The sequence below is a fragment of the Armigeres subalbatus genome, chromosome 1, assembly GCF_024139115.2.
Source record: "Armigeres subalbatus isolate Guangzhou_Male chromosome 1, GZ_Asu_2, whole genome shotgun sequence".
Taxonomy (NCBI): domain Eukaryota; kingdom Metazoa; phylum Arthropoda; class Insecta; order Diptera; family Culicidae; genus Armigeres; species Armigeres subalbatus.
Genome location: NC_085139.1, coordinates 161,644,940 through 161,662,141, shown reverse-complemented (window position 1 = coordinate 161,662,141; position 17,202 = coordinate 161,644,940). Strand labels below are relative to the sequence as shown.

Genomic DNA, 17,202 nt, shown 5'->3' with positions numbered 1-17,202 from the left:
CCCGGCACGAGTTGAAAAAGGTCTCGAGTAGAGTCGTTAACGGAATTCCTTTCGGTCTGCCTACTTGCGGGATAGAATTTCAAATGTTCACAATTCATATGGCTTCATGTACGATGTACCTTTTCTTGCTCATAGATTATATTCTCAAACACGGAATTTTCGGAATCCATCCTCTAAACCCAATGAACGGAATAAGGAACGAGTAGATTTAGATGTACCCTTATTCCGGTCAAGATATTTTTCACTTTTCAGCATTTTCTATCGGGAAAATACAGGCAACAATTTGGTAATACGCTATAATGTTACCTGTTTTGTCTTGTTATGCTGCTGTGTTTGAAATCCAGGGCAAATTTCCACTTAAAAATGCTTAAATATTATGAAAGACGTTCTTAGCAAGTGGGTTAATGAAAACAGTCAAAATGGCGCTCGTAGTGACGACCAACAAATTTTGTTTAAATTTTCACTATTAATCGCTAAAAATGACGCTGGTTTTCATTTCATGCATACATAACCATAAAAAAGTACAAGGATATTTTTCTGTTGTTTTTAGACAAAAACTCTTTATTATTTATCATTTTGTCTTGTGTGAACGGAATTAGGCGCTGATTGGAATAAGGGCACAGCACGGTATGCCGCAAAACAGTTGATCAAATTCTGGCTATATAATTCTGGCACAGAAAGATATAAAATTATAAAACTTAAGAATCTTTGTTACAATGACAGAAAAATCAACAACGCATTCCATTGAAAGTATTAGGACAAAACTTAGGTCAAAAGATCTTGTTCCATTTAATTTTTTGGCGATTTCATAAGGATCATCGGAAAACTCTTTTGTGCCTGCTTTAGTTAGAATTTGTTTTTTAGGATTAAAAAATAGATTTAGAAACCAGTTCGTATCAGAAAACATTTTTTTTGTAGTACAATTCAGATCGATTTGGTTGCTTCTCAAGTCTTTATGATTTTTGCAGAGAAATCTCTCACCTATTCAGAAAACTATAATAAAGCCTCTTCCTAACGTCAGTAACTACAAAAACCCTATGTTATTCTGGAATTTGATTTATGACTCATAATTTTATGACTCATGGAATTTATGACTCATAAAAACCAATTTAGGATTCCAAATTTGTGTTCATCGGTACTTAACTATTTCAGCACATAGCATACATTTTGGAATTGCATGAATACTTTTATTGATTATGACAAAATTTCGTGGAATTTATTCCACATCTAAAGAGTTGCAAAAATTTCAAGTTTCAAAAAAATCGAGATCTTTATGCATTAAGTAATCATGGAAATGCTTGAAAACTTTCAGAAATATACTCATATCGAATTTCATTTATAGATAGAAGAAGATCGAAGAAGATTCTTGAATCTTAGATTACACACTTATCCACATTTAGTAACATGGATAAGACAAGTTGACACAGACACAGCGTTTTGAAGCAATCACAGCATCATTGGAAATCAATTGTATTATTCGCGATTTTTTTATGTTAGTTCTAGGACAAATGAGCGATAAACTTAGTCAATCAATTTCTATTGCAATCCATGCGCACAGTGCTTTAAATCGCCTTTGAAAATTACATCCCACCAACTGGTGCCATGGCCCCCCCTAGACCGAGACTCTAGTTACGCCTATGCCGGAGCCGCGTTCGTTTTTTAGTAGGTTTAGTTCTGATAGAATTCTGAAGGGATTTTATTCTTAGATATTTTAAATGATTGTTCATTAAAGCGAGTGGCTGAATAAATTGTCCATTGTTATCGCGGACGGTAACAACCATTTCTGAACGTGATTTTGGAGATATTTCAAGTCTTAATCAGCTATGACTGCAGGTGGCTACAGACGGCCTTCCGAATAATTTAGAACATTAGTAAAATGGTCATTTTGGATGGTTCGTCTCTGCAGCGGCCGCAAAACCGAGAAGTTTTTTTGATTTTTTTCATTTTAATATTTATTTTTATTATCCCCCCCTCCCCTTGACCTTTCGGAGACCAGTAGGACAAAAAGTCAATTAAATATTTGTAACGGCCTAATAGCCTAAAAATATATGTACTACGCAATTCTTCATACTAATACTAAAATAGTAGTCATTGATGATAACAACCACATCAGGTATTCAAGAGATATTGAATAACATATCAATACCTTGTCTAAGTTAAGTTATTCGACAAGTATGATGTTTTTGTAATAGCCATCAGGATTCCTGAAAATACCTCAATGGGTACCACACCTTGTAACGGTTTATTCCGGTGGAGTCATCATAAAATTTTCAAATTAGTGTAGACGAACAAATTCCGCTTAAAAACTTGGCTTTTGCGCCAATTCCTCGAAAGGAATTGCCAAGATTCATTTTAATTTGCCCAGCTTGCTAGTCGGCCACGTCGTGGTCCGAAAACCGTTATTGCGGAATCTGCTCAATCATATTCACTTTCAACACTAAACGATTCGTCAACAAAACTTCAAACTAATTACGAAATTTATTAACCGAATCAAACTTCCTCACATTTTACAAAGCTAGCACTTTCACTTCGGATCCAAATTCCGAACTAAAAAAAACCGACCGCTTTGCGCTGCGGAAAAGTAATGCCTGTCATTGATAATGTCACATGCTTTGCAAATCTTCACTACACTTACGTCGGTTTCAGTTACAAGGTGCGTATGATCTCACTCGCCCACATCGTCACCACATGTTGCAAAAACTATTTAATTACTCTTATAATGTTGGTTGTAGTAACAACTACAAATCCCAACCGTTGAGCGATGGTGGTGGGTGGGGAAGTGCTGGCGAACCACTGTCCGTCTAGTCTGCATAGTTCACTCGTTGACTATCCACTCGCAAGGCACCAGCGATGGGTAGGCTTCTACCTACAGCACCCGTGACGACTGCTTGCTGCATCAGCAACTGCACGATGCTGGCTGCTATCCCGGCGACGGCTTCCTTCAAAGCCAAAGTTTGCTGCTTGTCCCGGGATGCTTATTTATAGTCGACTTTCGCCCATCGACTGTAGTGAACTGAGCCCCGATTCGATGCATGGAGGCTTCTTTTATACCCGCGCTAGGTACGAATTATCCGCTTTGCAGTATGTGAGAAGGCTTGAATCAGCGTTTGCATTGTTTCCGATGGCAATGCACAGTGTGTCAAAGTGTACACAATTTGACACAAAATTAAATTGAAAAATTAATATTTTGCTGACTAAATCGTTACAACCTACTTGAGGTACTTACAGTGCACTTTGCCTTACTCGATGTATTGTAAATCTATGTGAATCCTGGCTAGTAAGATCAGTTTTTTGATTATAATAACGAGTGGCCAATCCCAAAACGGTAGAAACGGTAGTTATCAAGCACACTTTTCTAAACACATTGGTTTTCAAATCACAAATAACTGTAAATGGCGGCAATTTTCGAAATTCCACAGATCCTGAAATATCGTACTAAACTTATCTCTCATACACCCTAGCGTCGCTTTATGGCTTAATTCTCAACTAATCAGTTTCTCAACATGTTGGTTTCCAATGCTCGAACAACTTTATAGAAGATAGCAACTTTCCAAAACCAATAGATCCTGAGATATCTAATAAAACTGATCTCTCATATACAATAGCGCCACCTTGCGGATGAATTCTAAACTAATTAGCTTCTCAACATATTGGTTTCCAATCCTCGAACAACTTTGTAGAAGACGGCAACTTTCTAATTCCCACAGATCCCGAGATATCTAACCAAACTAATAACTCATATACACTAGCGCCGCCTTACGGCTGAATTCTGAACTAAACAGTTTCTCAACATATTGGTTTCCAATCCTTGAACAACTTTGTAGAAGACGGAAATTTCCTAAATCCCATAGATCCCGAGATATCGAACCAAACTGGTATTTTCATATACACTAGCGCCGGTAAGTGGGAGAATTCCAGATCTTTTTTTTTCTTGACTCATAGGGCCCCATAGATGGCTTTAGATTTTATTCCAGAGTTTTTAGAGTTTTTAGAATTCTTATAAGAAACATTGCACCATTTATTGTGAAGATGGGCTATTTTCACCGGTGTTCCGTTGGTTTCGGCTTCCGACGCTAAGTGATTATGATTTGCACTTTGAATAAAATACTTTGCACAGTAGCACAGACATCAAACAACCGAAAGGGCGGGGCCTCGGTCTCTACTGCAATCGGATACTGGTAAGCCGAGGTCGCATCCAATCAGCAGAACGACTGAAACGAAGCAACTGGAACCAGAAACCACGCAGAAAGAAAAACCTTACCATCCATATTTAAAAGCTGTTGATGTAAGTCTTGTCTAAGGTAATGAGTATCATGAACAGCTCCCTAAACGACATATTGTGCAAAGTATTTTCTTCAAAGTGCAAATCATAATCACTTAGCGTCAGGAGGAACGCAAGCGTTTGTCGTAGGATAACGTTTAAAAATTGATTCGCATGGAGACGTCTCTGATCATCAAGTGGCTGGCGTTGGCGTCAGTAACAGTCAATTGAAATTTCCCTAGATTTCAGATCAGATTTCGTATTTGTTGTTGCTTATGATTGGAAAGGCATATTATTGAAAACAAATTGGTCCTTTCAGAACGAATCGCGGATCTCGTCTGGCGCACTACTAACGCTTAACGATCACAATTCGCGAGAGGTAGCTCCACCCAAAAAGGCCCTTTTCAGAGCCCCAGCCGCGGTCACAGAAGAGAGGGGTTTTTGTACAGCACACGTAGAAAATCAGAATTTTGAAGGAAAATTCCACTTCATGCTACAGACGCCAACGTCAGCCACTTGATGATGATATGATACGTCATCCATTATTATTATCTTTATTTAAGAGGCTTTCAACCCTTGACTGATTCACCTCAAACCATGCGAATAAATTTTTGCAGTGGCTCCCTTCGCTTTCAAAGCTACCAACTCCAGCTACTATAATCGAAACCCGGATAATCTTGTTCCCGGATAATCGAGTCCGACCTGTATCCAAAAATCCGCAATCTCGATATTTTGAGAGTTTTTCTTGACATGTAGTCTTGATTCTAGAGTCAGAACTGAGTTTGTTCGAAGAAATTCTTGGAGATATATAGGAATTTCTATTCAAATTCCAAAAGCAATTTGTTTGGAACATCAATTGAAAATTCCTTCGCAAATTTCTTTCAGTATTCCTTCGGAAATTCATTTAAGAAATTAAAAGAAAATTGTGAAGGTCTACAGGAATTTCTGGAAGAGTTGTTAAAGGAATTTCCGGAGGAATTCCTAATAGGTAATTCGGGAAGAATTCGTGGAGAAAGTTCTAAATAAACTCCAGAGGGAAATTTCGAAAGAATACCAAAAATATCTTCCTAGAGTTTCCGAAGAAATTCTTTGAGGAATTATTTGAAGAATTTTTATTAGAAATTCCTGAAAGAAATTTCTGAAGGAATTTCTAAACAAAATTCCTAAATCAAATATTTCTCGATGAAGACGACGTTAAAAAATTCCAGGAGAACATAATCAAAATACACAATGTGTTATCCATAATCAATAGTAAACTTCCTATTTATGTTACGTTTAGTGCCTGTTGTTCGATTCATTGCGGTATGATTGGAAGTGATGAGGTATAATGATTTGTCGAAGGACTTAGTGCGTATTTTAGTGTATAGAAACACATATCCTTATGACCGGCTAGCAGCTAATAGAATAATGAGGTTTATAATATAATTCATTAAGTTTAGGTGTAATTGAACTGTATTGTGTACTAACCTTTGCTTTAATTAACCGTAATATTTACTTAGGTTTAAGTTATCTTGTCGTTCAACTTTAGTTAGGATTATTAACCATTTCTCTCCCACACTGGGACAGAGCCGCCTCGCAGCTTAGTGTTCATTAAGCACTTCCACAGTTATTAACTGCGAGGTTTCTAAGCCATGTTACCATTTTTGCATTCGTTTATCATGAGGCTAACACGATGATACTTTTATGCCCAGGGAAGTCGAGACAATTTCCAATCCGAAAATTGCCTAGACCGGCACCGGGAATCGAACCCAGCCACCTTCAGCATGGTCTTGCTTTGTAGCCGCGCGTCTTACCGCACGGCTAAGGAGGGCCCCTAACCATTTCTCACTTATCTAAATTCCACTCACATTTCCAATTTAAATTAGATTTAAACAATAGTCAAGTAGAAATTAAAACTAACAATGGTACTGAAATAGTGGATAAAGCAAGTTGGATAAAGTAAGCACGTACTATCTACGCTGTTGGACGCGTGGTGCTTAGCAACAAAACGTTTCAACAAAATCCCTGAAGGAACTTTTGGAGAAGTTTCGGAACGAATTTCCGACGAAATACGCAAATAAATGTTCAAGGGAGTTCTTAGAGGAAGTTCTGCAGGAATTCATTATGGAAATTCTATATTAATTCTTAGAATTCCTTTTTCGAATTTTCTGAGGAATATATTGAGTAATTTTCAAATGAATTTTTTGATTTATATCCGAATTACTTTACAATGAAGTTATGTGCTGTGAAACTTTTGCTGTGGAGCTACAAGCTATAGCTATTAGAATGTTCACCCAATCAGTCTGACTGTAGCTAGCAATTGTACAAAAACCCCTAAAATTCATAAATGCTGGGTGAATTTTTTTCTCAGCTCAAAACTCTTCACGCCGCCGCCGCGAACATTGTATATGTCGTAACGCCGCCGACACCGCCGCCCGTGGAAATTTCTCTAGAGGGCTGCTGCTGTTGGCGATGGCCTCTCGATGATCGGCTTTCTGCTGGGACTGCTGCCACCGGGGTCTTCGTTTCGATAGTACTGTGCGACCCTCGTGTTCGCTCTCCGTGAAATCTTGTTTGAACGGAGGATTAGAGCCCAGCCCGTAAGTTGCACGATTTTGATGTCTGTGCTTGCGATGCACGTATGGGAATGGTTGGTTTTCCGATTTTCAACAGTGCTTCAATTTTCCAATAGATTGGCGTTTTTAACCAATTGTATTTAATAGATCAAAAAATCTTAAAAAGCTTGTCGGTCGATTGATTCCAAAACCTCCTAAATCGATTGGAAGATGGTTGAGATATTAGTTCATACTTCCTGACCACTTTCCGTGACGGTCTCTAATTCGAATCTGCACAATGATTCCTTGCTTCCCGAAGGACGTAATTCTACGCCAAAGACACATACACATACATCAGAATTCCACACCATAGAGTGTCATGTCCACTTCGACAAACGAATGTGGAAAATTTCACATGAGAGCCTGAGTAGTTGCAGTCCTTCACCCCAAAAATTACTAATTATAGATCAAAAATAATATCTTGTAATTAACAAATCAAAAATGTTTATCATTTCAGGTAAAAAACTGGTGGGAATTTGATGAAACCAATGATAGAAACATAATTGAAATGTCTCATTGGGATTTAGTCAACTTGGGTACCGATGTACCGAACAATTTTTCGTGTCATAAAATCCTCTGCGACGTTGAGAACACAATTGCATTGTCGTCGCTAGAGCAGTTCAACTACGATAAAGAGGAGACGCATCGCGTCTGCAACGAAGTAATCCACAGCGCTCTACAGGAATGTCTTCTCACGAAGTCAAAGGAGTACCTTTTGCAACTAACCGTTACCAATCATGTTGCGCACATTGTTCGGAATACGGAATACACTCCTGATATGTCGAGATCGATTCGATTCGAGAAACATTACGGATCTCTGGCTATGATTCGGTTATTAAATTGGGCCGAATTTTTCGACAACAACAAAAACTGCGAACAAGAGAACATGGAAATGAGACTTGATCTGGTGTCTATTGCTAGGAAGGAGAACAATTTTAAACTGTGTCAACATCAGTTGAACATATTCTACAAAAAGTCAAAGCTAGCAAAACATTTGAATTTGGAAAATCAATTGAATGTAGATACAGCTAAACAGCATCTAATGGGATCTGAGCTAGGCTGCGAGTTTTGGAATGTAAGCTTGTCTAGGGTTGTTTATGAGCATTGCAAGTGGCTCTATTGTCAGCCTGGTAAGAAGCAAGATGCAATTCAATTTGTATCCGTAGCGGCTAGCAAGATTTCTGGAAATTTGAGCCTTGAAAATGATACTCCATGTGAGTTGCGTGAACGAAAATCCAGATTTTTACTAACTTTGGCAGATTGGGTGCAAAATGAAGATGTGAAACTTGTCCAGCAAGATCTAGATTCGCCGTTTAAACAACTGGCTGCTTCACTACCGGATGTAAAGCCGTCAGTAGATGGTCGCATGATCTCCATATTTTCATCCATGGACATTGTTATAGGCAAAATTCTTCAAGCAGCAACAGAATCCTGCCCCGAATTGGCAAAAGCGTGGAACCAATTTGCATCCTGGTGCTACCGATGGGGAAAGAAAATGGTTGAATTCCACACGGAAGCAAACACTGCACATCACGTTAATCTGGAGGAAATAAACAAAATCCTTCCATCGAACCTAACGGAAGATGTCCAGAAATCGATTCTGGCTATCCTGAATCAACATGAGGTTATATCTGAAGAAGAAGAATTCGGACTAAACGAAACCAGCTCAACAGAACTTTTGGAATCGCTGAAAGCAACCGTGCCAGAGCTACACAACTGTCCACCAGAGAAGCTGCAATTAATTGTAGAAATTTGGCGTCAAACCCACAAAACAGTATATGGATACTACGAAGCAGCAGCAGCAGCATATTTCCGCTTCCTGGATCTATCCTCCGCAGTCGAAATGGAGGACGAAAACGGAAATTCGTCGACAGTTACTGCAACGCTACGTCTACTGCGTCTGGTTGTTAAACATGCTCTGGGACTGAAGGAAGTCCTGGAGAATGGTCTCGCCTGCACGCCTACCAAGCCATGGCGCGTCATTACTCCACAATTGTTCTCGAGATTGAATCACCATGAGCCATACGTACGGAAACGAGTATCCGAACTGCTCTGCAGAGTGGCAAAAGATGATCCACAACTAATCATCTTTCCTGCTGTAGTTGGTTCTGTGCAAGAAGAGAGGGTCAACATTTGCGAGCTTACTGAAGAAGATTGCACTGAGCAATCGAAAAAGGATTCCACCGATCAGAAGTTGGGTCTCCAGTACTGTTTCAACGCACTTTTGGATATCATATCCAAACATGTACCCGAAACCGTTCAACAGGCAAAGATTCTGGTTCGCGAATTGAGACGAATTTCTCTTTTGTGGGACGAATTTTGGGTAATATCACTTCAGCAAATCTACTCAGAATACAATAAGAGCTTCATAAGTTTTAATAACGAATTGACTAAAATAACTGAAAGTGGACAACTGGATCAGAAGCGCGATATTCTCGTGGAGAAGTATAAACTATTGCACCGCCCATTGGTCTTTGTTCTGGAACAGTTGTATGAAATGAACTCACGGTCTCCTGAAACATCCCACGAACGCCACTTCCAGGATCGCTACCAGAAGTTCATTGGTGCGATGATTGAAAAACTGAAAGAACCATTGGATTTCAGTAAAGCAAATCAAGGTTGGGCGCAATTCAAAATACTATTGGGGCAGTTGCAACAACGAGGACAAAAACGAAACGCGTTTTCGTTACGACTATCGGATATTAGTCCAATCCTAGCTAAGCTTTCCAATACGGCCATTTCAATGCCCGGTATCGATAGCACTCAAAAGCAACAGATCCTGATTCGCTCCGCTGACAACCTGGTGCAGATCTTGCCAACCAAAACCAAACCCAAAAAGCTAATGTTCTACGGTAGTGATGGACGCCGTTACAGTTACCTGTTCAAAGGCCTTGAGGATCTCCATCTGGACGAGCGCATTATGCAGTTCCTGTCGATTGCGAACCTCATGATGACCAAATCAATCGATTGCAACGGAAACGTCACTTACTACCGGGCGGAGCACTATTCCGTCATTCCGCTGGGACCGCGATCCGGGTTGATCAACTGGGTGGACAACACGGTTCCGATTTTCTCGCTGTATAAAAAGTGGCAACAACGGGAAGCGCTACAAAAGAAGGACAAGCCGGGGCCAGTGACTCGGCCTTCTGAACTATATTACCAGTAAGTATTGACGATTCATATCAAGATAAACTATTATTTAATAAGCTAGTTGTCTGGATAAGATTTTAAAGTGTTTTAAATTAAATTTCAAACTATAAATTAAAAACTAATTCTTTGTATTAACACTTAATTATCTTTTCAATTATTTTCTCAGAAAACTGACGCCCCTGCTCCAGCAGCATGGAATGAAGACCAGCGACAATCGCAAGGATTGGCCACTGCAAGCGTTAAAGCAGGTGCTAAAAGACCTGCAGGAAGAGACGCCCCGCGATCTTCTGGCCAAGGAGTTGTGGTGTCAAAGTTCGACGGCTGCCACCTGGCGGCAGGTGATTCGTAGCTATTCGCTTTCGATGGCAGTGATGAGTGTGATCGGTTACATAATAGGGCTTGGGGATCGCCACTTGGACAATGTGCTAGTGAAGTTGGCCTCCGGTGAAATAGTGCATATCGATTATAATGTGTGTTTCGAAAAGGGCAAAACTCTGCGCGTACCGGAAAAGGTTCCGTTCCGAATGACACCGAATCTGGAGGAAGCGCTGGGAATCACCGGGATTGAGGTAAGTGCCGCATTGTGTTGTTTTCTTTCGATTTAACCCTTTTGGGTTTTGATTCTATATCAGCTGTGGAGAAATTTTTCTACATGATATATTGGGCTTGATCGAAACTTCTCGTTAAGGAGGAAACAAGTAAAAATCACATTTGGTGTGTTTAGCCTTTCTCGTATACCAAGGTGCAATGAAAAGGTTATATCTTCTTCTTATTGGCATTACATCCCCACACTGGGACAGAGCCGCCTCGCAGCTTAGTGTTCATTAAGCACTTCCACTGTTATTAACTGCGAGGTTTCTAAGCCAAGTTACCATTTTTGCATTCGTATATCATGAGGTTAACACGATGATACTTTTATGCCCAGGGAAGTCGAGATAATTTCCAATCCGAAAATTGTCTAGACCGGCACCGGGAATCGAACCCAGCCACCCTCAGCATGGTCTTGCTTTGTAGCCGCGCGTCTTACCGCACGGCTAAGGAGGGCCCCCAAAGGTTATATATTCACTTCCAAAACGATTTTGTGATAGAAGGCTGTTAGCCACGAACATAGTAGTCAATGATTACCAACAGTCGCGACCCTAGCGACTAGTTCAGCCATAGCAACTTGATAATCAACAAATGTGAAAATTAATTACTTTGTACCCATCCATCCTAGAATAAAGTCGTATTTAAAGTATAACATTTTGGCGACGAGGAATTTTTTCAAGAATTCAACGCTTTGGAGGAAGAGCTGTAGTTCTCAAGATGGGATCCGACGACTTTCAAGTAATCTACCAGCAAATCCTGCGGCAGAATCAAGCGATGACGGAGCAAAACACCCGGCTGATGGAGATGATGGAACGTTTCGGCAATCAAGAAAACGTTTCCAATCGGTTGGCGGGCAGCCCGGAGTTCATCATCGAATCTCTGGCCTCCCACATCCGGGAGTTCGTCTACGATCCAGACAACGGGCTCGTTTTCGACCGGTGGTACCGGAAGTACGAAGTACGTCCTCAAGGACGGAGCGAAGTTGGACGATACGGCAAAAGTACGGTTGCTGTTGAGAAGCCTCAGCGTGACGGTGCAAGACAAGTACGTCAACTTCGTGCTCCCAAAGCACCCCCGTGAGTACTCGTTCGATGAGACGGTAAAGAAGCTGACAGAGCTGTTCAGCGTCCGAATCTCCCTGTTCAGCAAGCGGTACCAGTGCTTCCAGCTAACGAAGCACGACGCTGACGACTTTCTAACGTACGCTGGGACGGTCAACCGATGCTGTGAAGACTTCGAGCTCAGCAAGATCACGGCGGACCAATTCAAGAGCCTGATTTTCACCTGTGGGCTCCGATCGTCGAAGGACGCAGACATCCGAACGAGACTCCTATACAAGCTTGAGGCTAACGCGGCGGATGAATGCACTCTGGAATCACTCATCACGGAGTGCCAACGTCTGCAAAACCTCAAGCACAACACGGCCATGGTGGAACACAAGAAATCGGTGAGTACAATCTGCGCAGTCAAGCAGAACAAGCCTCCACCGATGACACCGAGTTCCAAAGTGAAGAAGAAGACGAAGTCCGAAGGTCCAAAAACACCCTGCTGGCAGTGTGGCGGAATGCACTGCGTCCGGGACTGCACCTGCACACGAAGCACGGGACACACAAAGAAGGATATTGTGGCAGCTACACACCGAAGACGGCACTCAAGAAGAAGAAGCACGTGAACGGAATTTTCTCCATCAACCAGGTCAGCTGCAATTCTAGACGGAAGTTCCTAACGGTGGATATCAACAAGTCTCAAGTCACTCTGCAGTTGGACACCGCGTCCGACATCACCATCGTTTCGAAGAAGCTCGCCAACGCTGACTCCCACAACACGGACTGCCTGGACTGCGTCGGGTGACGCTTTTCATCTGCTTGGTGAACTCCGATACCCAATCAAACTCGGAGGTGTCACCAAAACCGCAACTTTCTACGTGACCAACAACAGCATCAACGTCGAGCTGTTCAAGCTGTGGGACACTCCGCTATCTGCAATCTGCAACCAGGTCCACGTTGCCGATGGTCAAGTCAATCAAATCCAAGTGTACAAAGCTGCGTATCCCGAAGTGTTCAAGAATGGTCTCGAACACTGCAAGAAGATGAAGGTCCGACTCTATCTCAAGCCCGATGCCAAACCCGTTTTCAAGCCGAAGCGCCCAGTTCCTTTCATGCCTATGGAGAAGATCGATGCGGAGCTGGACCGACTTCAATCGCTAGGCATCATCACGCTTGTCGATTTCTCGCAGTGGGCGGCTCCGATCGTCGTAGTGAAGAAGCCCGGAGGAAAAGTACGAATCTGTGCCGATTACTCAACTGGATTGAACGCTGCCCTGGAGCCCAAACATTACCCGCTACCGGTCCCTGATGACATCTTCACCAAGCTCAATGGGTGCCGGTATTTCAGCATCATCGACCTGAGTGACGCCTATCTTCAAGTGGAAGTTGACGACGACTCGAAGCAGCTGCTCACAATCAACACGCATCGAGGTCTCTTCCGCTTTAACCGGCTCGCACCAGGAGTAAAATCCGCTCCCGGGGCCTTCCAGCAGTTGATGAACAGCATGGTTGCCGATCTCGAAGAAGTGGACACGTTTCTGGACGACATCATCGTCGCCAGCAAAACCGAAGAGCAGCACCACAAGATGCTCAACGCACTGTTTCAACGCCTTCAAGCCTACGGTTTCGTTCTAAAGGAAGAAAAGTGCAACATTCTGCAGCCGGAGGTAAAGTATTTGGCGCCCAAAGATGTCACAACTCTACGCTCGTTCCTTGGTGCGGTGAATTTTTACGCGAAGTTTGTCCCGGAGATGCACCAACTGCGGCGGCCACTTGACGCGCTGCTGAAGAAGGATGCCAAATTCGTTTGATACAGCGAGTGCCATAAATCGTTCAGGCGCTTCAAGGAAGTACTCCAGTCGGATTTGCTTCTGACATACTACGATCCATCACTAGACATCATAGTTGCTGCCGACGCCTCGCAGTCCGGAATCGGTGCCTGCCTTCTACACAGGTTCCCCGATGGCTCACTCAAAGCTGTTGCACACGCTTCCCGCTCACTCACCCCCGCGAAGGCAAATTACGGACAGATCGAGAAGGAAGGTCTTGCACTGGTGTTTGCCGTAACGAAATACCATCGGATGCTGTTCGGACGCAAATTCCGTTTTGGCGTTCCCAACGTCATAGTCTCCGACAATGGAACGCAGTTCACGTCGGAACAGTTCGCGGTGTTGTGCAGGAAGAACGGCATTCAACATTTCCGGACATCGCCGTATCACCCACAGTCCAATGGCCAGGCGGAGAGATTTGTTGACACCTTCAAGAGGTCGTTGCGCAAAATCAACGAGGGGGAAAGTATCTCGGAATCGCTCCAGATGTTCATCCAGGTCTACCGAACCACTCCCAGTCGTGTTCTGAATGGCAGAACTCCTTTGCAGCTGATGCTTGGTCGAAACATCAAGACGGTTCTCGATCTCCTGCATCACCAACAACCGAAGCCAGTGGGTTTCAATCAACGCCACGACGAACAGTTCAACCGGAAGCATGGCGCAACTCCTCGTGGCTTCCGAAAAGGCGACATGGTCTACGCCAAGGTCTACCGAAGCAACACCAAGTGGCAGTGGGCATCCGGCGTAATCATCGAGGTCATCGGACGGGCCAACCACAACGTGCCACTGGAGGATTGGCATGGACGGAAGAAGCTCATCAGATCGCACTCCAACCAGCTCAAGCATCGTTCCAGTGAAGCAACAACCGGTGCAGCAGATTCCACACCACGTGGTATCCTGGTGGACATGTTTGGAATTCATTCTCCTGGACCAGCAGTACAGCCCGCTCAACAAGGTCAAGCCGAGCAGGAACCACTTCCTGTTCCATCAACCTCCAACGTCCGATCCCAGGTCCAGCCACGAACCGAGGTGCAAGTAGTGCCAGCGGTTTCCAAACAAGAAGTCGCAACAGGTTCCAGTCAACTCGATGATGTTCCCGAACGCGGTCGCATCCAGACCGATCAACCAGAACCGGAGCATGAAGAAGATAACGTCCAGATTCGAGCCGTACCTGTTCTGGAAATAAGAAGGGAGGAATGTTAGCCACAAACATGTAGTCAATGATTACCATCAGTCGCGACCCTAGCGACTAGTTCACCCATAGCAACTTGATAATCAACAAATGTGAAAATTAATTACTTTGTACCCAACCATACTAGAATAAAGTTGTATTTAAAGTATAACAAAGGCCCAGAGACCCATAGTGTTATATATCAATCGACTCAGCTCGACAAATGTCTGTCTGTATGTGTGTGTGCATTATGGTGGCTCATAAAATACCTTTTCAAATTTTTTGATGGGCCTCTTATTCGGTTCTATTTGGTGCCCTGATGCTCTGGACAAAATTTCAGCCAAATCGGTCAACGTTTAGGCGGTGCTAAACTCGTTGGAAGTTTATATGGAAAAATGTATGCAGAAACATCCTAAAACAGTTATTTGCAGTTGGACGGCATAATTAACGATCAAGAACCATTCAGTCCTTCAGTTCTTGTAAAATAAAATACAGAATGTTATGCTGAAAACCGCGAGAAGATTAGAGTTTATTAGGCAAATATATTAGCATTTTACTGGATTGTTGTAGGGGTGAATTTATTTCTTTTCAAAGGTAAAAGAAACGAAATTTGCTCAAATCCCTCTTCATAGAAATGCGAATAACTTAGCCGGGCAAACTCTAATCTTCTCGCGGTTTTCTGCATAACATTCTGTAAGGTACCCCGGGGCAAGTGAAAATACGGGGTAAGTGGGTACTATGGCTGCCGATGAATCGATGAATGTTTTTAATGGTAACAAGGTTCTAGAAAGATGAAGCAGGACTATCAACGAATCCACCCGACACAAAAATATTTGGAATTAAAACCATTTGAGGCACCATGCTAATGCTATTGTTTAATCATGACTTAATACCCCCGAGAAAAGCTATTACCTTTATTTTGATTCAATGGATCTCCAACAGAATAGTCGTTCCTAAATATTTCATTGATGTGGAAGGCGAATAGTTTGAGCAAATTAATAATTATGTGACATCAAACATAATTCAAAAATTTTAATTAAAGCCAAAACTTGCAGTTTTTACTTGCCTTTAAGTTTTAACATACATGGGGCAAGTGGGACATATTTGAACAACATTTTCGATAGAACAATTTTAACTGCTTTTAGATATTTGTCTAGTGAAAAATAACTTTGCCATTCATACATCATATAGATCTGAATCAGATTTTCTTAAAATTATCTTAAAATTATCTCCCGAATTTCTTTCTTAAAATTCTTCAAATTATCTCCCGAATGAAGAGCAATGGTTATAACTATACGATATATTTCCGTTTACAGTGCAAATAATTCATTTATTCTGCAATATGTCAGCAGGTTTTGTTTCGTGTTTTGTTATTTTTAAACTTTGCATCAGATTTACAGATTTTCAGATACACAAAGTGCTTAACATATAAATTGGCAATTTCGTTCTATTACAAATTTTGAACACTGTGCATTGCCTGAATGAAAACTTTTCTTTTGAAGTATCTTGATTTATGTAATAATTCGTGTTCTAAACAGGAAAATATTTATTCGAATGGTGAATAAAGATTTACTTATCCTTTCCACTTTAAACATTTGGTACAAAAGTAAACTAATAGAAAGCAAGACAAGAGACAATTAAACAGTGAGTCGGCTGTTGTCTTGTTTTCATTATAACATTATAATCCCTTTCTTGTTGCTAAAACACAAGTCCGACAAACAACCAACCTCCATCCATGATCTGAAAATACTACGACTCAGAAATAATATTAACATTATAAATTCCATTAATTAGTTTCATTTGATAGTATAAAGCAGAATAGGTCCCACTTGCCCCGTTTGAAGGGGTAAGTGGGTCCTACAGGTGAATTTATTTCTTTCACTACCAATATTTTTTGTAATTGAATAAATGGCTTCCAACACGTCTACACTTCAACAATGGAAGCATATAATGATGTATCCCTGGCTAATGTTCTGAAATACCCTGTTTTCTAAGTGTGCGTTAACAATTTCGCTGAACTAGCGTTTTTTTAGGTCTCACTTGCCCCGGTGTACTTATTAGATTCTTCAAGATCTGAATGAGTATCATAGTTCTTCATCGTAAGTTGTGCCGTCCAACTGCAATTCACTGTTTTTGGATGTTTCTGCATATTTTTTGCATATAAACTTCCAACGAGTTTAGCACCACCCAAACGTTGACCGATTTGGCTGAAATTTTGTCCAGAGCATCAGGGCATCAATGCGAACCGAATAAGAGGGCGGCCCATAAAAAAAATTAAAAAGGTTTTTCCCATATTAATTTGAGCCACCATAGTGTGCATGTGTGTATGTATGTGCGCAAAATAAAACTCATTCATCTTTTAGGCATATATCTTAATCCGATTTGTTGCATTCGACGGGGAATCCTGTCCCATTGTTTCCGATTGAAAATTGGCTTGATTGGACTATGGGATCAAAAGTTAGGGCCAAAATACGATTCCTATACAAAAAACCCAGATTAATCCACCTAGCAGTGATGATGCTTTTCTCGTGCATTATAAAATATATTGAAAAAATCACATTAG

At 41.6% G+C, this 17,202-nt stretch overlaps 1 protein-coding gene across 1 annotated transcript in view; it reads left to right on the top strand.

The window, feature by feature from the left end:
* The window catches only part of LOC134205441 (serine/threonine-protein kinase Smg1-like), a 103,720-nt gene that overhangs the window by 7,506 nt on the left and 79,012 nt on the right, over window positions 1–17,202 (top strand). The window contains 2 exon segments of the mRNA XM_062680682.1: window positions 7,313–10,017; window positions 10,172–10,574. Coding sequence (XP_062536666.1) covers window positions 7,313–10,017; window positions 10,172–10,574 — 3,108 coding nt within the window.